This window comes from Chlamydomonas reinhardtii, chromosome 5, assembly GCF_000002595.2.
Source record: "Chlamydomonas reinhardtii strain CC-503 cw92 mt+ chromosome 5, whole genome shotgun sequence".
Taxonomy (NCBI): domain Eukaryota; kingdom Viridiplantae; phylum Chlorophyta; class Chlorophyceae; order Chlamydomonadales; family Chlamydomonadaceae; genus Chlamydomonas; species Chlamydomonas reinhardtii.
The window spans coordinates 3242545-3261261 of NC_057008.1; the positions used below are offsets into that span (position 1 = coordinate 3242545).

At 63.8% G+C, this 18717-nt stretch overlaps 4 protein-coding genes across 6 annotated transcripts in view; 3 read left to right on the forward strand and 1 right to left on the reverse strand.

Moving 5' to 3' along the window:
- Positions 1 to 27: 27 nt before the first annotated feature.
- On the forward strand, positions 28 to 9019 carry CHLRE_05g240100v5 (uncharacterized protein). The gene is made up of 14 exons (XM_043062359.1): positions 28 to 275; positions 400 to 1824; positions 2459 to 2575; positions 2787 to 2829; positions 2929 to 3121; positions 3511 to 3868; positions 4161 to 4376; positions 4764 to 4888; positions 5517 to 6147; positions 6465 to 6651; positions 7023 to 7109; positions 7260 to 7381; positions 7578 to 7788; positions 8391 to 9019. The coding sequence occupies exons 2-14, from the start codon at positions 440 to 442 to the stop codon at positions 8514 to 8516; spliced, it is 3801 nt and encodes a 1266-aa protein (XP_042924922.1). The 5' UTR covers positions 28 to 275; positions 400 to 439; the 3' UTR covers positions 8517 to 9019.
- A 2-nt stretch (positions 9020 to 9021) lies between these two features.
- On the reverse strand, positions 9022 to 12147 carry CHLRE_05g240150v5 (uncharacterized protein). The gene is made up of 5 exons (XM_001697657.2): positions 11798 to 12147; positions 11525 to 11620; positions 11078 to 11206; positions 10431 to 10560; positions 9022 to 9938 (listed from the first exon to the last, which is right to left on the reverse strand). The coding sequence occupies exons 1-5, from the start codon at positions 11825 to 11827 to the stop codon at positions 9862 to 9864; spliced, it is 462 nt and encodes a 153-aa protein (XP_001697709.1). The 5' UTR covers positions 11828 to 12147; the 3' UTR covers positions 9022 to 9861.
- A 70-nt stretch (positions 12148 to 12217) lies between these two features.
- Positions 12218 to 15259, forward strand: CHLRE_05g240200v5 (uncharacterized protein). 2 transcript variants are annotated; one of them, XM_043062360.1, is made up of 2 exons: positions 12218 to 12978; positions 13177 to 15259. In XM_043062360.1, the coding sequence occupies exons 1-2, from the start codon at positions 12731 to 12733 to the stop codon at positions 14015 to 14017; spliced, it is 1089 nt and encodes a 362-aa protein (XP_042924923.1). In that variant the 5' UTR covers positions 12218 to 12730; the 3' UTR covers positions 14018 to 15259. The 2 variants fall into 2 exon arrangements, with proteins under 2 accessions (XP_042924923.1, XP_042924924.1); XM_043062361.1 differs by having other exon boundaries at positions 12248 to 12978; positions 13177 to 15019.
- Positions 15138 to 18717, forward strand: part of CHLRE_05g240225v5 (uncharacterized protein) — a 13032-nt gene continuing 9452 nt past the window's right edge. Inside the window, exons 1-6 of one of the 2 annotated variants that reach the window (XM_043062362.1) lie at positions 15138 to 15605; positions 15726 to 16294; positions 16729 to 17480; positions 17982 to 18089; positions 18290 to 18325; positions 18617 to 18717. The exon at positions 18617 to 18717 is cut by the window's right edge and continues 8 nt beyond it. In XM_043062362.1, the coding sequence (XP_042924925.1) occupies positions 15554 to 15605; positions 15726 to 16294; positions 16729 to 17480; positions 17982 to 18089; positions 18290 to 18325; positions 18617 to 18717 (1618 nt within the window). In that variant the 5' untranslated portion in view covers positions 15138 to 15553. The remainder of the gene's footprint in view (positions 15606 to 15725; positions 16295 to 16728; positions 17481 to 17981; positions 18090 to 18289; positions 18326 to 18616) is intronic. The other variant, XM_043062363.1, reaches the window with a different exon arrangement.

Below are 18717 nucleotides of genomic sequence, written 5' to 3' on the forward strand. Positions count from 1 at the left end.
CGCTAGGCTTGCCCCTCATTTTATGTGAATTTTATGATCTTGAAACCTAGCGAGCTCGCTGTTTTGCTAAGCTGCTGGATCCAGACAAGTTGCTTCCTCCGTCTATGGCTTTCCCTCTGCGCTGCTGCATTCACAACTACAGATGTATTACTAGACATGCTTTAGCGCGCACAGAATAGGCTGCAGATGCGCATGCGCTTGTTCCGCCAGGTTTTGAGAAGCGAGTCCAGCAGCTTTGGAGCGGCTTCGTCAGCTATAACTGGCATCGCGGCCAGGTAAGCTGCAATGATAACAGAATCGTGTTCCCGCCTTGTTGCTCTAATCGTCGGGCGCTCGGGCCCGTGCTGTGTGTGACCTCCCACCGCGACTCCGATGTTCCTGCACCCTCGCACCGACCAGGACCGGCGCCGGCTGCCCACTAGCGCTCGGTGCGGCTGCCATGCCCCCGGCGAGCGGCAAATCCGGCACCAACGGCACCGCTGCATCCAATGTCGCGGGGGGCAAGGCGCGGGGTGGCGGCAGGAAGGCGGCAGCGGCCGCCCCCGACCCCTCCCAGCCCACCCTGCAACAACTGTTCGCACGCGCCGGCAAGCCATCCTCCACTTCTGCATCCGCGGGCCCCGCCCCCGACCCCAACCCCAGCTCCAACCCAGCAGTAACCGCTTCAGCTTCAAAGGCAGTGGCAACTGGGAGCGGCCCCTCCTTCCCGACCCCGGCCTCCACTAGCCACCACCACCACCAACAGCAGCAGCACCAGCAGCAGCAGGAGAGCCGCCCAGGATACGGGCAGCAGCAGCACCAGCAGCAGGGCCAGGCACTGCCGGCAGCGGGGGCCGGCGGCGAGCTGCGCGGCTCTCTGGAGGGCACGCCCTGGACCTACGAGCGGGAGGTGTTCACTGTGGGGGTTGCGGCCGCGGCCGGCGGCACCAGACCGGCGGCAGCGCCGGCCCCGCAGGCATCACTGCAGCAGCCGGCACTGCCGGGCGGCTCCGTGGGCACTGCGGGGCAGCGGTATGCGGGCCTAGGCAGCAGCGGCAGTAGCAGCGGAGGCGGCGTACTCAGCGGTGGCGGCGGTCGTGGCAGTTTTGCTGGCGGCATCGGAGGCCAGCTGCAGCAGCAGCAGCAGCAGTTCCGGGCGGTGGGCTCCACGACGGCAGTAGCAGCAGAAGCAGCAGCAGGTGCAGGAGACGGAGGCGGAGGGGGAGCGGGCGCCTCGAGCATGGGCCGCCGCGGGGGTCCGGCCGCCGCCTCGGTCGCGGCCTCAGAGGTTGTGTCGGTCATCTCTGCTGACTCGGACGATTCCGACGACGTGGTGATTGTGGATTCGGAGGGGGAGGCGGAGGTGGCGGCGCTGGCGGGCGGGGTCGGCAGGCTGGGCCTCACGGACAGGGCGGCGGCGGCGGCGGTGGCGGCGGCGGCGGCGACAGCAGCCACGGATCGCGCCGGCCTGACGACCTCCACTGCTCTGGAGGCGTCGGAAGGCGGGCCTGACGCTGGCGCCGCCGCAACCGCCACAGCCTTCGCCGCCGCTGCAGCTGCTTCTGCTTCTTCTTCTTCAAGCTCAGGTGCCGCGGGCATGGCGCCCGTGTTCGAGCCAAAGGCAGCAGCCAGGACCAAAGCCGCAGCAGCAGGTGGCGGCGGCAAGGGCCGCGGCGGGGGTGCCGGAGGCGGTGGAGGTGGAGGCGGCGGAGGTGCCGGAGGCGGGCGCGCTGCCAGGGCTGCCAAGCCCAAGGTGCGCACGGGCAGCTCCCGAGGTGGTGAGCTGCTGTGGACGGAGCTGAGTCCGGAGGAGCGGCAGGCGGCAGGCGGCCGCACCTGGATCAGGTGGGTGGGTGCTGGGGGGTGGGTGGGTTGTAAATGGGTGGGTGGGTGGGTGGGTGGGGGCAGGTGGGTGGGTGGGTGGGTGGATTGTAAATGGGTGGCTGGGTGGGTGGGTGCAGGTGGGTGGGTGGGTGCAGGTGGGTGGGTGGGTGGGTGGGTGGGTGGGTGGAAAGGTTGCGGAGATCAGGAGGATGGAGTAAAACATGAGGAGCGCGTGTGTGTGTGTGTGGGGGGGGGTAAGGTGGCGGGTGTGGGAACAGGCGGCGTGAGGGTCTGCACGCCGGGGCATTGTTGCCTGGATGGGCTGGGGCGCGTGTGTGCAGCTCACACTGGGTCTGGATGCACAGGGTGGACACCACATCGTGTGAAAACGCACACGCACATCCTCCATACCCCCTGTACGTACCCACGCCATCACTCGCAACCCCCTGCTCCTGCCCATTCATTCTCCTGCTCCTGGCCCCGCGGCGGCGGCGGCAATGCGTACCCGTCGTGTGCCTACTGCCTGCACACAACCTCCACCCCCACATTGACCTCCACAACACACACACACACACACACACACACACGCACACACACACACACACACACACACACGCACACACACACACACACACACACACACACACGCCCGCAGGTGGGAGCCGCTGCCAGAGGAGCAACCCTCCGCCTCCACCTCCCCTGCCGCCACCTCTTCACGCACAGTGTTCCACCTGTTCTCGTTCGACGTCGAGACAGTCGACTTCATGCGCCAGTGGGTGGCGGCGCGCGCGTGCATGCGCGGCAGCCGCTACTCAGGATCATGGCCCTGAATACCGTCTAATCTAGATAGGGCCCATTGTCCATGGATGGCCATTGCTGTGTAACTGTGTGTGTTGTGCCGTACGGTAACCCGGGGTGTATTGTTACCCGCGTGTACATTCAACATTTACATGTACATCCGCCCATGCACAACCGGCTTGCAGGGTCCGCGGCAGCAACCAGCGGCGCTTCCCGCGCCCCGACCAGGTGTGTACGCGGGTGTGGATTCGACGCATACTGACGCGCACTAACTCAAGCAGTTAACGCAAAACTCAAACGCACGCACGCGGGCACACACATTAACAGGTCCGACTGCTGGAGGTGGCGGCTGTTGACATGGGCCCCATCACAGCCGCCAGCCACACACACCTCAGCCACACAGCAGATGCAGGCTGCTGGGGCCAACAGCAGCAGCAACAGCAGCAGCAGAAGCAGGTGTTTTCCACGCTGGTCAACCCGGGCCGCTCCTTCAAGAACCACAAGACCGCCGAGCACAACCGTAAGAGCGACCAAACGGAAACGTGCTCGTGTGCGTTTTGGGTTTAAGGGGATTAAGAGAAATGTAATTGCGGTAATCCTGCGGCGGCTTGGCTCGCTCGTGGCAGCAGCAGCTGGCCAGACCCCAGCAGGCGCCCGCCGTCTGTCATCCACTCGTCCACTAACTCGCCAAGACCCCCTGAAGGCAGTCAGAAACAGCACCGCCATCAGACCGCCACCCCGCCACACCGCCACCCTGCCACACTGCCACACTGCCACACTGCCACACTGCCACACTGCCACACTGCCACACTGCCACCCAGCAGCCATTGCATCCAAGCAAGCGCGCGGCCACGCATTCCTCACACCAACCCACCCCGCACGCACATGCGCATCATCGCCCGCACGCAGGCATCACCTACGCCCAGGTGTCGGCGCCGCACGTGCCACACACCGCAGAGGCCCTGCAGCGCCTGTTTGACTTCATCGCCGCCGCCTGCCAGCGCACCGCCGCCGCCTCCGCCTACTCCGCCGCCGGCGCCCAGGCCGGCGCCGCCACCGCCTCAGGCGGGCAGGCAGCAGCAGAAGCTCGCGGCGGCGGTGGTGGGGGTGGTGGCGGGGCAGGCGGGGGAGGCGGTGGTGGTGGTGGTTCTGGAAGTGCAGTGCGGGTGGTGCCGCTGCTGATGGCACACAACGGTGCGCACTTCGACTTCCCGGTGCTTCGGCAGGAGTGCGGGCGTGTGGGTTTGGCGTGGCCGCAGGACTGGTGGTGAGTGGTGGCGAGCGGGCTGTGGTCGGGCGCGGCGCGGCTGAGAGGGTGGGTCGGGTGGGCGACGCGAGCTGCCGTGGCAGCGACATGGAGGCGTGTGTGTGTGCTGGTGTCCTGGTCAGGGCGCAAACGACAACCCCTTGTCCCGCTCCCCTGCTGTCCACTTCACTACACTTCACTACACATCACTCCGCCCTCCATATGCCTGGCTCCCCCCCTCCTACACATACACACACACACACACACACACACACACACACACACACACACACCACGACCCCCCCTCTTGCAGGTATCTGGACACGCTGGTTGCGGCCAAGGCGCTGTGGGCCAAAGCCGACTGGCCGCGGCAGCCGCCCGACAGCGACGACGAGGAGGGAGAGGAGGGGGAGGAGGAGGGCGAGGGGGAGGCGGCGGCGGCGGCGGCACAGGGCGGCGGCAAGGCGTCTCTATCCATGCGGGCGCTCAAGTCGTGGGCGGGCGTGGTCAGCGACGGAGAGGCACACCGGTGCGTTCGGGGAACGGGCGTGTTGGGGCGTCTTTGGCGGGCCGGCGTGTCGGAGTGTCGTTTGGCGGCGCGCGTGTGATGAGGGGGTTTTGTTGTCACAGTGTGGACGTCATCAAGGCAATCAAGCTGAGCTCGTGCTTGACCCTGCTGATCGCGCTGCCTTGGTTCCTTGGTGACCACTGCAACGCACCCGTGTCTGGGCAACACCTCACCCCTGACTCCACGTCTCCACCTCCACCTCCACACTCCACCTCTTCACCTCCCTCTCTGATGCTACCGCCCCCGCCATGCACACACCCCCCCCACCCACACAAACTCAAACACACAATCGCGAACTTATGTTTCCCTGTGCTCTTAAACAAATTCTCACCAACACGCGCCGACCAGCGCGGCAGTGGACGCGGCCGACCTGGCGGCGGTGTGGTGGGCGCTGTGGGAGCGCTGGGGGCGGCCCAGCCCGATGCACCTGGAGCGGCTGAGGGGGCGGACCGGCGAGAGCAGGGCGGCGGCAGGTGTGTGGCTGGGTGGGTTCTGGGTGGCGGGGTGGGTGGTGGGGTGGGTGGATGTGAGGAAGGGCAGAGCCGGGAGGGGGTGGGGGGGAAGGGCGGGTGCGCAGAGAAGGGAGGGGAAGGCTAGATGAGGGTGTTGGCAACGACGGCGCGGCCGGCAGCCGTGGCCTGGACGGGGGTGGTGGCACTGGGTTCGGGAGCCACGACGAAACGCACATGGGCATTTTCCAGACACCCACAAACACACACAAACACACACAAACACACACAAACACACACACACACACACACACACACACACACACACACACACACACACACACACACACACACACACACACACGGTACCTTGCACCCTCTAAACACGCGGTGCCGATCGCGGCCCGCTCCTTGTGTCCGCATTCGCACGCACAGTAGGGACGACTCCTTCCCCTTGTGCTTTTGTGCGTTTTGTGTCCTCAAAGCGTAGGCCACGCTCTCCTCGCTCTGTTGCATTGGCTTCGGTTTCGTTTGGGCTGGTATCTACAACCCCCCCCCCCCATCTCACCCCACCCGCCCACCCACCCGTCTACCCACCCGCCCCCCTCACCCGCCCCCCCCCTCACCCCACCCCGGCCTCCCCCGCCCTCAGGTCCGCTCCACAGGCTGGGGCTGCTGTCGCAGTCCGCCCGCCTGGACGAGCTGAGCCGCCACATGCAGGCGGCTGTAGCGCCACACCTGAGGCACCTACTACAGCCGCAGCAGCAGCAGCAGCTGCTGCTACAGCCGTCACAGCAGCAGCAGCGGCTGAGCCAGCGCGGTGTAGACGCAGCGGAGGGGGAGGATCAGGGCGGCAAGGAGGGCTGTCCGGATCCAGACCTGGATTCAGAGGAGGATGCGGAACTGGATCTGGATCTGCCGCCGCTGGTGCTCACCATGGCCGAGCTGAAGCGGGAGGCGCAGGCGGGGCGGCTGCGGCTTGAGCCCACGGACCGGGGGGGAGGCAGAGGAGGGGGAGGGGGAGGGGGAGGGGGAGGCCGCTTCCGCAGCTGGAGGCTGCTGCGTGTGCGGCCGCCGCCGGCTGCGGCGCTTGCGCTTGCGCCGGAGGCGGCGGAGGTAGAGGCGCCGGAGGGAGAGCTGGAGGAGGCGGGTGCGGGCGGCAGCAGCGGCGCCGCCAGCAGCAGGCGACTGGAGCAGCAGCAGCAGCAGCAGGCGGGGGAGGAGCAGTTGGTGCCGTTCACGATACTGCTGCGGGGCTGCCGACTCAAGTACATGGAGAAGCAGTGAGTGGGGGCCCAGGGGGTGGGTTTGGGGTGGGGGTGGGGGTGGGGGTGGGGGTGGGGGTGGGGGTGGGGGTGGGGGTGGGGGTGGGGGTAGCGGGGCTGGTAGGGCTAGTGGGACGGCGGTGGCTGGTGGCTTGACCTCTTGTCGCGACTGCCTTGCTTGCTAGGCTGTTGTTGCTACTGCCTTGAGCCTGCTGCGGTGTTGTTTGCCTTGAGTATGGAGACGACGCATGACGCATGACGTCGGCTGACCGGTAGTGCCACGTGATTCCTACCTGCTGACCATTGAGCGCGTGGACTTTTGCGGGTGCCTGCAGGTACGCCTACAACGACGCGCACGCGCCCGCATGGAAGATGCTGCTGATGCCTTCGCCCAAGGTCCCCGGCAGCAGCAGCAGCAGCAGCAGTGCGGCCGCTGCTACTGCCGGGGGCGCGGAGGGCGCTTCCAGCAGCGCCAGTGACTTTGCGGATCTGGTCACTTTCCTGGAGAAGATGGCCACTTATGTGAGGGAGTGGTTGAAATGAACATGTTGTGTCTTGAAACGATGCTGATAACAAATAAGCGACTACCGGGTTCGTGCAGGCGGGCTGTGCTCGCCACTTTGGGGTTGGAGGTCGTACATAGCGCCGCGATCCACTCAGTCAACCGCCAGGGCTGCGTGACGCTTCAGCACGCGCGCAGCAAACCGATCAGGAGCATCGACCCACTCCGCCTTCCGCTCTGGTCTACGTACGCATTAGTTCCGCAACGCACGTCGATAATATGTCGACCATCAATGCTGCCTGCCTGCCTGCCTGCCTGCCTGCCTGCCTGCCTGCCTGCCTGCCTGCCTGCCTGCCTGCCTGCCTGCCTGCCTGCCTGCCTGCCCCCACAGGCCGCCACGGCTCTGGCGGGCCGGCAGGGCGTCAAGGTGCACTCGTGCGGCCGCCAGGACGCGGCCGGGCCCGGCAAGAAGAAGGAGGTGTGTGTCTCTGCATGGGCTGGATGGCAGGGAGGGAGGGGCGGAGGGGCGGGTTTCCCTTCCATAGCTCCATTTCCTTTCTCTTGATGTTTCTATTCGCGCCGTACTGTACATGAACGGCCCACCCGCTCCCCCTGCCCCGCCCCCCAGCCCGTCATGGGGGTGCGGCCGCACCTGCACGCAGCCAAGTGCGACGGCCCCGCGCCCGGCCAGCTGTCGTGGTCGGTGCTAGCAACCATGTCAGCCTACGACAAGAAGACAGCCAGCTACAAGTGAGCTTGATTGAATTGTGAACGCGGAGGTTGTGCCAGGTTGTGCGGAACATGCGTTATCACCTCGCCGCTTTCCACCGCCGCTTCTTCCTTGCTCGCGCACATGTGCCTTGTGCGCGCGCGCCTGCCCCCGCACAAACACGCACGCACCCCCCCCACACACACACACATACACACACACACACCGCACTCACAGGGAGTGCCGCTGGCCGCAGCTAGATTCCTACATCCCGCAGCCCCGCACCACTGCCGCCGCCGCCTCCTTTGGCGGCCATCACGACTCACCCCACCCGCCGCCAAGCCACCACCAGCAGCCCGGCTCGCCGGACCGCCTGCATTTCTCCGCCTACCTGACCCTGGATGAGGTGAAGGCGGACAACCTGCAGCGTGTGGCAGCGCAGTTGCCGGTGGGTGCGTGTGGTGGGTTCGTGCAGGGGTGGCTGGGGAGAGGGGGGGCAACTGGGGAGGGTAAGACTGGGGAGGGTGAGGGGCTACTGGGGGGGGAGGTAAGACTGGGGAGGGGGGGGGCGACTGGGGAGGGTAAGACTGGGGAGGGGGAAGGACAGCGGGTAGCGGCGCAGTTGCCGGTGGGTGCACGCGGATGCGGGTACAGGGGAGGGTGCGAATGTAAGGGGGTTGGGGGGGGGGGGGTTGTTTGCACCATACCCACTGCAAAGCCAGAGGGGGTAACGGGGATGGGATGGAGGGTGCGGGACTGTGGGGCGGGTGTGGGTGCAGGTATGCGCGGAGATGGAGCAGGGCTACGAGTACTGTGATGGGAGGGAAGGGGAGTTTGCGGTTCTATCCTTGTTGGCAAACATCACGTGTTTCTACCGTAGGACGGTCGCTTGGTCCTGACGTCTCGCACGAACATGTAGCACAAGTATACACACACACACACACACACCACACACACACACACACACACACACACACACACACACATACTCACACACACACACACACGCCCCCTCCGTCTCTCCCCCCCCACCACCACCACCGCCAACAGGACGTCAGGGGCGGGGACGTGTTGGATGTGGCGCTGTGGCCGGAGCTGGTGTGGGTGTCGGACAGCGGTGCGGGCGTGAAGCTGCAGGCGGTGCACCTGGTGAGGCGGAGCGGCAGGACGGCGTGAGGGCAGGGAGGGCAGGGAGGGCAGGGAGGGGGGGGAGGGCAGGGAGGGGGGGGCCGGGAGGGAGGGACGAGGGGGGGAGGAAGGGGGGAGAGGGAGGGGGATGTACGGTTCCGAGTACGGAGCCAGAGACACGAGGATGGGGGCGGATGGGGGCGCGAGGGAGGGGGGAGTCTTGTGGAGAGGGCAGCAGGAGGGCGGTTTGCAGTTAACCCTGTTGTCAACAGACGGATGTTTTGATTGTATGTTGGTGGGCTATGTGCCCCAGCTCAAAGACTCAGTCCCAGTTCCCCCATGTCGATGGGTTGAGCAAGTAACGCGGGTGGGCAGGCAGAGGCGTTTGGGCAGGGCAGGTACATGGTTGCTGCTTCGAAGGTACGTGTGCTGGCTAGCTAGTTAGCAGATGCAAGGGTTTCGGCTAGATAGCAAGTAATGTCTGCCAGCCGGGTTGCTGCAAGCGTGCACACATGCACCCCTTCCGCGGCTACGTTTTGATGTAACGGTTGAACGAAGCCCTCGCTTACAACTGCCTTTGACAGTTTGTCGGTTTGCATGTGCGCACCAAGCCACCCGCGCGCAGCCGCACACGGGCCTCACGTATGCGGTATGCAACACTCGTTCATGGATGCATTGTCACCCGGCACACACACTCCCCGTCAGCGCCCTGACTCTGGTCTGGTAAATAAAGACTCGATAGCAGTCTGCTTGACCATTACTGCCATGACCACTACAGGTGCTGCCAAAGCAAACAAGCCATCAGCAATGTGATGCTGGTGCGCCCGGAGCATGAGGAATGCGCATCAGCAAACTTCCGGTTAGCCAGCAACTTATCGGTACAGGAACTCCGGCGTTCGACCAGCCGCGCACTCCTGCGCTGCCGTTGCAAATTGTTTGCCATCTTCTGGGGTCTGGGAATCAGCTGCACCCTGCGGGACTTCACCAACCTGCCTTTACACTGTCCCATCGCACATCATCAATGTGATGCTAGCTGGTGCAGGCATGCAGTGTTGCCACGCAGCACCAGGCCGCCCCATGTGGATGAAACAACGCACGAGGACAGTCGCGCAGATCAACAGCCATACATCAGCTGCTGCAGCTCCAACCCCTACTCCATGCATTTCCCAACACCACCACACCAGGTCCAGGATGCAGACACCACCATCCAGCGCAACACACCAGACACCGAGCTTCATAACTAAAGCCCAGAGCTGCTCGCGGCCCCGCTGCCGACTCCCGCTGCTGCGATTGTGAGCGCAAAACCAACCGCCTCCTCCTCCGCCTCCTCCGCCGCCTCCTCACAGCTGCTCAGCCGCTCTTCCCCGCCGCCTCCGCCCCACAGCTGCTGCTGCTACCGGGCGTAGTCCAGTGTGTACATGCGCGCCAGGCTGTTGTAGCCGCGAGTGTCGCCGAAGCGGAGCAGGTTGCCTGTGGGGTTTGGGGGATTTGCGAGTTTGGGTTGGTGTGGTGTGGTTGGGTCGTGTGCACTGTGTGTACCGGTATGTGTGCAGTTTTGTGCGTCAAGGGGTTGGCAGGCTACGTGTGAACGTCTCCAGCGCAAATCTATATACCAATCATGGGCTCGTGGCGGGAACAACTGCCCCCAAGGGACCAGGCGCATCATGGGTGACCCAAGCCTAACCATTCGCACTTACTCATGCACGACCGCCTTCCCATCACCCACCCCACCCAACCACCCAACCAACCACAATGCATCTCCTCGTGTCTCGGGTTTCCCTTGTTGGGTTGGGTGAAAACAACCCACCGCCGCACCCTACCCACCATTACCCACTATACCCAGCCCCACCATCGACCACACAGCGGCTGCAGCTTGTCCTTGCAGCGCTTCTGTTTCCTAATGGGATTGGGTCAGAGGTAACCCCCACCATCACCACCCAGCCCGACCACCCCTCCACCCACCGGCGTCGCAGTTGAGTGGGCTGTCGGGCGCCGGGTCGGACATGAGTGCCAGCACTGCCTGGCATACGCTGTGCAACGTCCAGGCAGGGCTCCAGGCGTTCTTCAGAATGTCCAGACAGATCTCGCCAGTCTGGAGATATGAATATTAAACAGGAGCAAAAATGGGTGTGCTGATATACAAAGATGGCGGAGGAGGACGGGGGAGGATGGGGAGGAGGATGGGGAAGGCAAGTGCATATGGTAGTCAAGGATACGGGGAGCCTGGAAACTTGAAAGGGGTGGGATGCCAAGGCGCAGGGAGGGGAGGGTGCGGACCTGCCGGTGGCGTGTGAAGGTGCTTGCCAGTTGCCACGTGTGCTGCGGCGTGTGTCCGTGGGCATTGGTGCCGGTGCTGCGAGCCCCCCACGACCCCACCCGGCCCCCCTACTGCCGTGCCCGCAGACGCAAGCCAAAACACCACCCCTTACCCCATGCCACATTCGGCCACTCCCCTCTCCCACCCCACCCCCAAACCCACCCAAATGCCATACCAGCCCAACCCGCACCCCCATTCACACCCACCCCCACACCCGACACCCACGCACACAAACACACATACATGCACACGCACACAACCACACAGGTTTGCCCCCCCACCCCTCACGGACCTTGAAGTGCACGTTGGGGTGGAATATCTTTGTGCGGTACCGCACCGCTGGCGGCTGCAGCGGGTACTGCTCCGGCACGTTTATCACCAGCTCAAACACGCCGCCCTCGAAGGGCGTTTCCTTTGGGCCCTGTCAGGTTTGTGTTGTGTGGAGAGCGCGTTTGCACACAGATACGGTGTGGCATCACGCACCCTGATGCGTGACGGAGGAGCAGTCGAGCGCACATGCCCCCCTGCGGCAGTTCAGTTCCAAACGCTGGCAAGCCCTCGGGAGCACACAGCACCAAGTCCCCGCCATCCCTAAATGTCCTTTGGAATCAAGGCACATTAAACCAGAAGCGCTGAGGCCTGCAGCCAGTTGCAAAGCCTGGCAGGGCCCTGGCGAAAGCAATGCGCAGATCCCTACCCTTCCCCACCACCCGGCTGCACCCAACACGGCCGCACCCACCCGAAGGACCGCCCGCCATGCGAAGAGGTTTGTTTCGTTGGGAATGAGCGTTATACCCGTGTCCTCTGACTTTTGCTTTAGCGCCTCCTTGTACTCCTGCGAGGTGTCAGACACGCATCGTCACACGCGTACGCATCGTCACACGCGTGCCAGTATCCAATCTGCTGCCCTGCTGTTCCTTTTGTTGACGTCGCTCACACGTTGACACCGCGAATGCATGCCCCGGGATCCTGGCGAGACGCAGCTGCCACAAAACGACCAGTTGCCCCTTGCCTTGAGGAGGCGTTGCCGAGCAGTGGCCATCTTGCGTGTCGACCTCCGCGACCGCCCAGCACCGCGAGCTCGCCTTTAGCAGCTATCAAGTTGGATACAAGTACAGTATATGAGTGTGCTGCTACTTTTAATTGCCGAGGTTTCGGCACGCTGTTAATGAGCTAGGGCTCGCTCGTTTGGTTCGTCCTGTATGATATTACGTTGTGGCCTTGCACAAATTACACTTTCAGTACTGGCTCGCTGGAGAAGCGCCTCACTGAGCCAAAGACTGAGATTTGGAAGCGCTGCTGTTATCTACTTCATCGCTTTGATTGTGCACCACTTGATTGATTGCTGCGAATATGTTGCTCACCAATTCCGGTTCCAGACCGGGGTGAGCTCTACCGCAGCATGGTGTTTCACACGGCACGTTAACAAACTGGTTTACACGAGGGAGAAGGGACGCGATTCATGCACTAGCAATAAATGTATTCCAAGTGGTGCCACTCTATGCTAGGACTCGTCTCAGGGTGTGTCGCGTCCACGCGAGTCCCATCCAACACGCGCCTCCAACTGGCCGACCGCAGCTTCGCAGCTGCCTGTGGCATGCCCGTCCTGACCGGAAGATAGTCTCTCCCTCTTCTCAAGCCACACAATGCATTTCATTCAAACATACCATACAATATGGGCGCCTGGCTGTCGTGCTTTCGACGAAAGCGCACGCCGGGACACCATGCGCCATTGCCGCTCGCTACTCCGACGCCTGATGCCGTGCCAGTGGTCGCGAGCGCAGATGAATGCTTCGGTGCCGACAGCCTAGTTCGACCGGCATCCAGGCTCAAATTCGCCCAACCGGTTGACAGCGAGCCAGCCGACGAGGTCATGTTCTTCCGGGATGGGCGCTGGAGCTACGGCGAGCTTCGACGCAGCGCGCTAGTCCAATTCAATTACTGCATGTCCGGAACGAGCGCAGGCGACGTCGCGGCCGCGATTCTCGCTGGCGGGACGCGCCATGCAGTCATTCGGGCGGTGCTGGGTGTGCAGGGCGCGACCTACGTCAACGCTGCGCTAGCTCGGCACCTGGGGCTGCGGACCGTGGCACTGGGGGGCTCGGGCCGGGTGTCTCCAGGTGGCGCCCGCGGCCCCGTGTCGCTTCTGGCGGAGCCTGGGATCCAGATCCAACTGCTGGACACGGACGGCGGGCAAGTTACGGGCGAGAAATCCAGGGTTGCATCGTGGGGTTGCATCCTGGGTTGCATCCCACACACAAGTTCATGCTTTAGGTTCGTTGTTTCGCACACCTCCATCGCTGTGCCTTTCGCCCCCCGCCCCTCCAACTCCTAGCCTCCATCCCTCCTTCAACACGCCGCCGCTGATGCTGCTGTCGTACCCGCATGCAGGCCGCTGGTCACCTATCCCGCCCCGCTGGTGTTCGTACTGGACGGCGGCGTGCCCTTCGACCTGCACATCTCGCTGGACGTGTGTGGCGCCTGCCAAGTCTCCAGCGCAGGCTACCGCGTCAAACCGCCGCCGCCCGCCGGCGGCGGCGCTAGCAGCGGCGCACAGGAGTCGTTGCGCATTCCCCTGCCAAGGCTGGTGCCGCGCCGCTGGCAGAAAGGCGAGCCGCGTGAGCAGCCGAGGGCGGCGCCGATCTGGGTTGCCAACAATACGTTTGATGAGGCGCTGGCGCTGGTGGCGGCGCGTGCGGGCGTGCGGGCGCGGCTGGCGGCGGCGGCGGCGGGCCGGGACGCGGACGCGGCGGCGGCGCGCGCTACGGGAGAGCTGGAGAGGCAGTACGGCCACGGCACGTCAGGGCGATTGCCAGGGGGGTCACCAGCGGTGGCAGCGCCGGACCAGCCGGCGGGGGACGGCCAGGGTCAGGGTCAGCAAGAGCCCTGGTCGGCGGGCTCAGAGGACCCGGTGGCGGCGGGGCTGCCGCCGCTTCCGCCAGCACTGCGCTCTGCGCGCTGGGCGGAGGTGGCGGCGACGCACCTGCCTGCAGGCGACACCGAGTGCGTGGTGTGCGCCTGGTCGCTGACGGGGGCGGCGGAGGCGGGGGCGGCGGCTAGAGCAGCAGCAGCAGGTGGGGGTGGCGGTGCGGAGGAGGCGGGGCCAGGGCCGGGCGATGTGGTGGTGCAGCTGGGCTGCAGGCACACGTATCACGAGCTGTGTGTGAGGCAGATGATGATGCAGCGCCAGAGCCGGAGCTGCCCGCTGTGCCGGGCCGCCGTATGTGGCTGAAAGGCGAACTGGGTGCAGGGTGCGTGAGTGGGGCGGTACAGGCCCTACCTATACGCGTTTGAGGGTGGGAGGCGAGGTGGCATGGTAAGGATCGACTGCTGCGATGTATTCTTGTGAAGGCCAAGGAGTAGGGGTGTGTGATGGGACAGGGTTCAAGGCAGGTTGGCGAGGTCCCGTAGGGTGCAGCTGATGCCCATACCCTCAAGCAGACGGCAAACAGTTTGCAGTGGCAGAGCAGAAGTGCATGGCTGGTCGAACGCCGGAGTTACTGTACCGACACGTTGCTGGCTGGCTGGAAGTTTGCTGAATCGTGTTTGCGCCACGGTTCGTGCGCTGCTTCTCATTGCGGACAAAGGGTAGTGGATCATGACAGCCAATGTTAGCGCGCGGACGCACCGTCGCCGACTCACCAGGCAGTCCTTTTGCCGCAATATGCGGAGCAATGGGGAGTAAAGGCGCGAGGCCCATCCGGAGGTGTGTGCGTGTGTGGGAACGCAGTGATGATGTGCAGTGACAACAGCATTCCTGCGTGTGTGTATGCACCACATGCGTATTTACTCTTGCTGGGGGGAAACAGCCTAATAGCCTACTATTCGCAAGTGAGCCAACGAGGGTGGGAATTCATAGTTCGTAGCACTGCGCACAAATCGTTCATTTGGGCAGCTGAGCGCGGCGCGTAACGTTACGAGTTCGGCTGCACTTCAGCTGGTGCGGCAGGCAATCCACATGCAATAAGGTGACACGTTCATCTTCTGCTTATCTATGGCGTAGACACAGAGCGACGACAGGGTTGGTCTGATGGTCCCTTATCTCAATAAACTCTAGATGGCGTGGTTGTGTTATCTACGTTGCATAAATATGTTGATTGCTTTGTTAGCGCTCCTGGCGACCAGGCAGGGCACTGCGCATGCAATAGTGAACCTCGATTACGTCGAGCTGTCGCCGCTGCTGTCTGGCGCAGCACTTGCTTACGGAGATGCTGCATCTTTAAAAGGTAAGCGCCAAGGATAGGGTCGGCAAGCGCAAGAGCAATGTTTACCGCCGCGGTTTGCAGCGCGTGCGCCGCTCCCGAATGTCCGGCAGTTGTGAAGATATTCTGATGATACAGAATATTTATGACCTCTTGAGGCCTCGACGCAAAGGTGTCGGCTTGGTCGCTCTGCTGTTCGCCGGGTTCGCCGCCGGACTCCCAAGAAAGTGGGAACTTCCCCAGATCGCCGAAGCTTGTAATCGCCTAGACACCCCCTGCACAGCAATCTAGTGGGGTGATTCAGCAATCTAGATGGTTCCCCGCTCGGCACACCAGATTGTCGAGTCGGGCATCCAGACATACCCCCAATACAACCGCCCTAAGCCATTTAGACTTCCGCGTGCATTAGCAAAACCCTTTCAGCCATCCAGATTTCCGCCGAGTCAGGGGCACGGGATGGCCTAAACGCCCCCTTCTTTCAATGTTGCTGAGGGATTTGGGATTGGCTAGTTGCGGGGGGGCACGGGGGTGGGGCCATCAGTTGACTCGGCCAAGGTTCCTGCCCTATGCCCTCCGGACTCGGTGCAGTAGTGTCCCCTCCAACTGCAGTGTGGCCAGGTGTGGCACGCGAGGTTCATCGCTATGCCTCAACAATCATCCATCCCCGCTTTCCTTGCTGCTGCCCTCGCATTTACCGCCGCTCCTCCCTTTTCCCTTCTCCCCCGGGCCCCGGCACAGTGCTGCCCTTCACGCTGACGCCGCAGCTGATGTCTGCCATCACCGCCATCCCCAGCTCCCCATCACCGCGCCACGCAGCTACAGTAGCAGCAGCAGCAGTAGCAGCCCAGCCCACGTGTGGGCCCGGCGCACTGGCGGCTCTAGAGCAGCTGCTGTCCGATGCGCCAGGCGTGCTGCTGCTAGGCCGCCGTCAGGCCGCTGATGATGTTGCACAGCATAATGCGGCCGCCGCCGGCAGTAGCAACAGCAGCAGCAGCAGTGTGATGACTCATTCGCGGGAAAACGCAGCAGCAGCAGCAGACCTCGTCACAGGCAGTAGGACGAGCCTTGGCGAGCGACGCCTGGTTCTGTACGAGGCTGTCAAGGCCGTGTTCGCATGGCTAGGGTCGCAGCAGCGCGGCGCACCTTGCCGCGGTGGCCGCCGTGGCGGCAGTAGCAGCGTTGCTGGAAGCAGCAAAGGCAGCAGACACGACAGCAGTAGCAGCAGTAGCAGCAGTGGAGGCGAGGCGGCAGGGGTGGTGGATGGCGCGCTGGGCGTGTTGGCCGATGGCACGTGTGTTCGGCAGCAGGTAGTTAGGTACACGGGCTGGTATCTACAAATGGGTACGGTATGTGTGGATGGTTTGAGGCGACTGAGCGAGGAGGCAGTGGCCGACTTGCGGGCGGCGGTGTGGCAGTGGCTGCTGAGTACGGTAGCCAGCAGCATGGAGGGAGGAGCGAGGGTCTATCTGAATGGGCTCCCGTGACTCGGGCAGGTGGCCTTGACACACACACACACACACACACACACACACACACACACACACACACACACACACACACACACACACACACACACACACACACACACACACACACACACACACACAACCACCCCCCCCACCCCCCACGCACCCCCCCCACACACACACAAACACACTAGGCCACGCACCTCGCATCACGCCGTTCATTCATCTATCCCTGTGCTAACCCATACATTCTTCACTTGGCCTTGATTGGCAAGGCGCTGGAGGCCCTTGGCGTCGGAGGCCCCCTGGCCAGCGTTGCCGACCGCACCCGCGTCTGCTGCGGCCTGGGCCCTGAGGAGCTGGCGGCGGCGGCGCAACACATCGCGGCGGCACTGGCGGCGCTGGCGGCGCCAGAGCGGGCTGCTGAGCTGGCGGCCCATGCGGCGCACGTGCAGCGCGCGGGTGCGTGCACCTGCCACCGGCAGCAGCAGGGTGGGTCTGGGCTCCCTGCTGCGGATGGCAGTAATGGCAGTGGCAGCCTGCTGCTGGTCCACCCGCACGAGAATGATGGTGGTGGTGGTGGTGGCGCGCGTTCCGAAGGCAGCAGCAACGGCACTGACAGCGGCACTGACAGCGGCACTGTCAGTGGCGGCGGCAGACGGCGGCGGGTCCAGCAGCAGCAGCAGCTGGAGATGGAGATGGAGGTGCTAGTGACGGAGCCGCTGGTGGTGCGGCTGTTGGGCGATGGGGCTGCGGCCAAGACCGAGCCCGGGGAGCGTGAGGAAACGGATGCGGATGAGGATGCGTATGATGATGATGATGACGAGAGCGGTGGCGGCGGCGACAGCGCTCAGGGACACGAGCAGTTTCATTGGCAGCAGGCGGCGCGGCGGCGGCTGTTGGTGATGCGCACAGAGTTCAACCTGACCCTGCCGCCTGTGACGCTGCCTGAGCCAGCGGCGCCGGGGCCGAACTCGCCGCTGCCCGACATGCTGGTCCCGCTCATCTTCCACGTGTACACCTACAGGTGAGTGATGATGAGTGGCATGAGCTCGCGGGGCCACAGGAGGCGGTGGCGCGATCGATATCCACACCCACAGCCACACCCACACCCATACCGACAGCCACATCCACATCCACACCCATACCCAATCCCCAACCCACACCCATGCCCACGCCCACGCCCACGCCCACGCCCACGCCCACGCCCACGCCCACGCCCACGCCCACGCCCACGCCCACGCCCACGCCCACGCCCACGCCCACGCCCACGCCCACGCCCACGCCCACGCCCACGCCCACGCCCACGCCCACGCCCACGCCCACGCCCACGCCCACCCCCACACCCACACCCACACCCACACCCCCACACCCTCACACACCCACACCCACACCCACACCCACACCCACACCCACACCCACACCCACACCCACACCCACACCCACACCCACACCCACACCCACACCCACACCCACACCCACACCCACACCCACACCCACACCCACACCCACATACCCGCACCCACAGGGATGCTGCCACGGGCGCCATTGGCCCCCCAGGCTGGGATCAGTCGCCCGCTCTGAGCGCACGGCTGGTTTCCGCCATCAATGTCCTGTCCCGCGGCACCGGGTTCAGGTAAGCAGCAAACCTTTACTGTTGGTTCTAATGTTCATCCCCAACGCACGTTTTCATTGCTCTACCTACCAGCGAACACTATCTAGCAACAAAGCAAGCAAGAAAGCAAGCAAGGTCTGCCGCTGCTGCTGATTTTTTTTTTGTAATGTCATTATAATGCCTGCCTCCATCCGCCGTCCTGCTACTGCTGCTGCTTGCAGGTTCTTCCTTCGGGAGGTACGCTGGGACCCCAACAAGTGAGTAGTGTGGTGGATAGTAGGTGGCCCATGTGAGGCATGAGCGTGAACACACATGCCTGTGTATGTGCAGCAGTGTGCGTGTGGCCTGTGGTCTGCTGTAGCTGCATTTAGTTCCACCAGCGTGTGCGCATGCTTCCACCCGCACAATCATACATCCGCCAGAAGCAAGTAATAACAAACAACCATACATCCGGGGCTACCTTTTCACACGCGTGGCAATCATCCTGGGCGAAGGAAATAAAATAAAGAAAAATGACCTCATCGCGTTTGGCGATCACCCTCGCTCAGGTACTCGTACCTGTCGGTGGCGGGAGGCGCTGGTGCCTGGCAGGCGTGTGCGGTGGCGGTGGTGATGGAGGACCTGGCAAACGACTGCATCATGGCCAAAG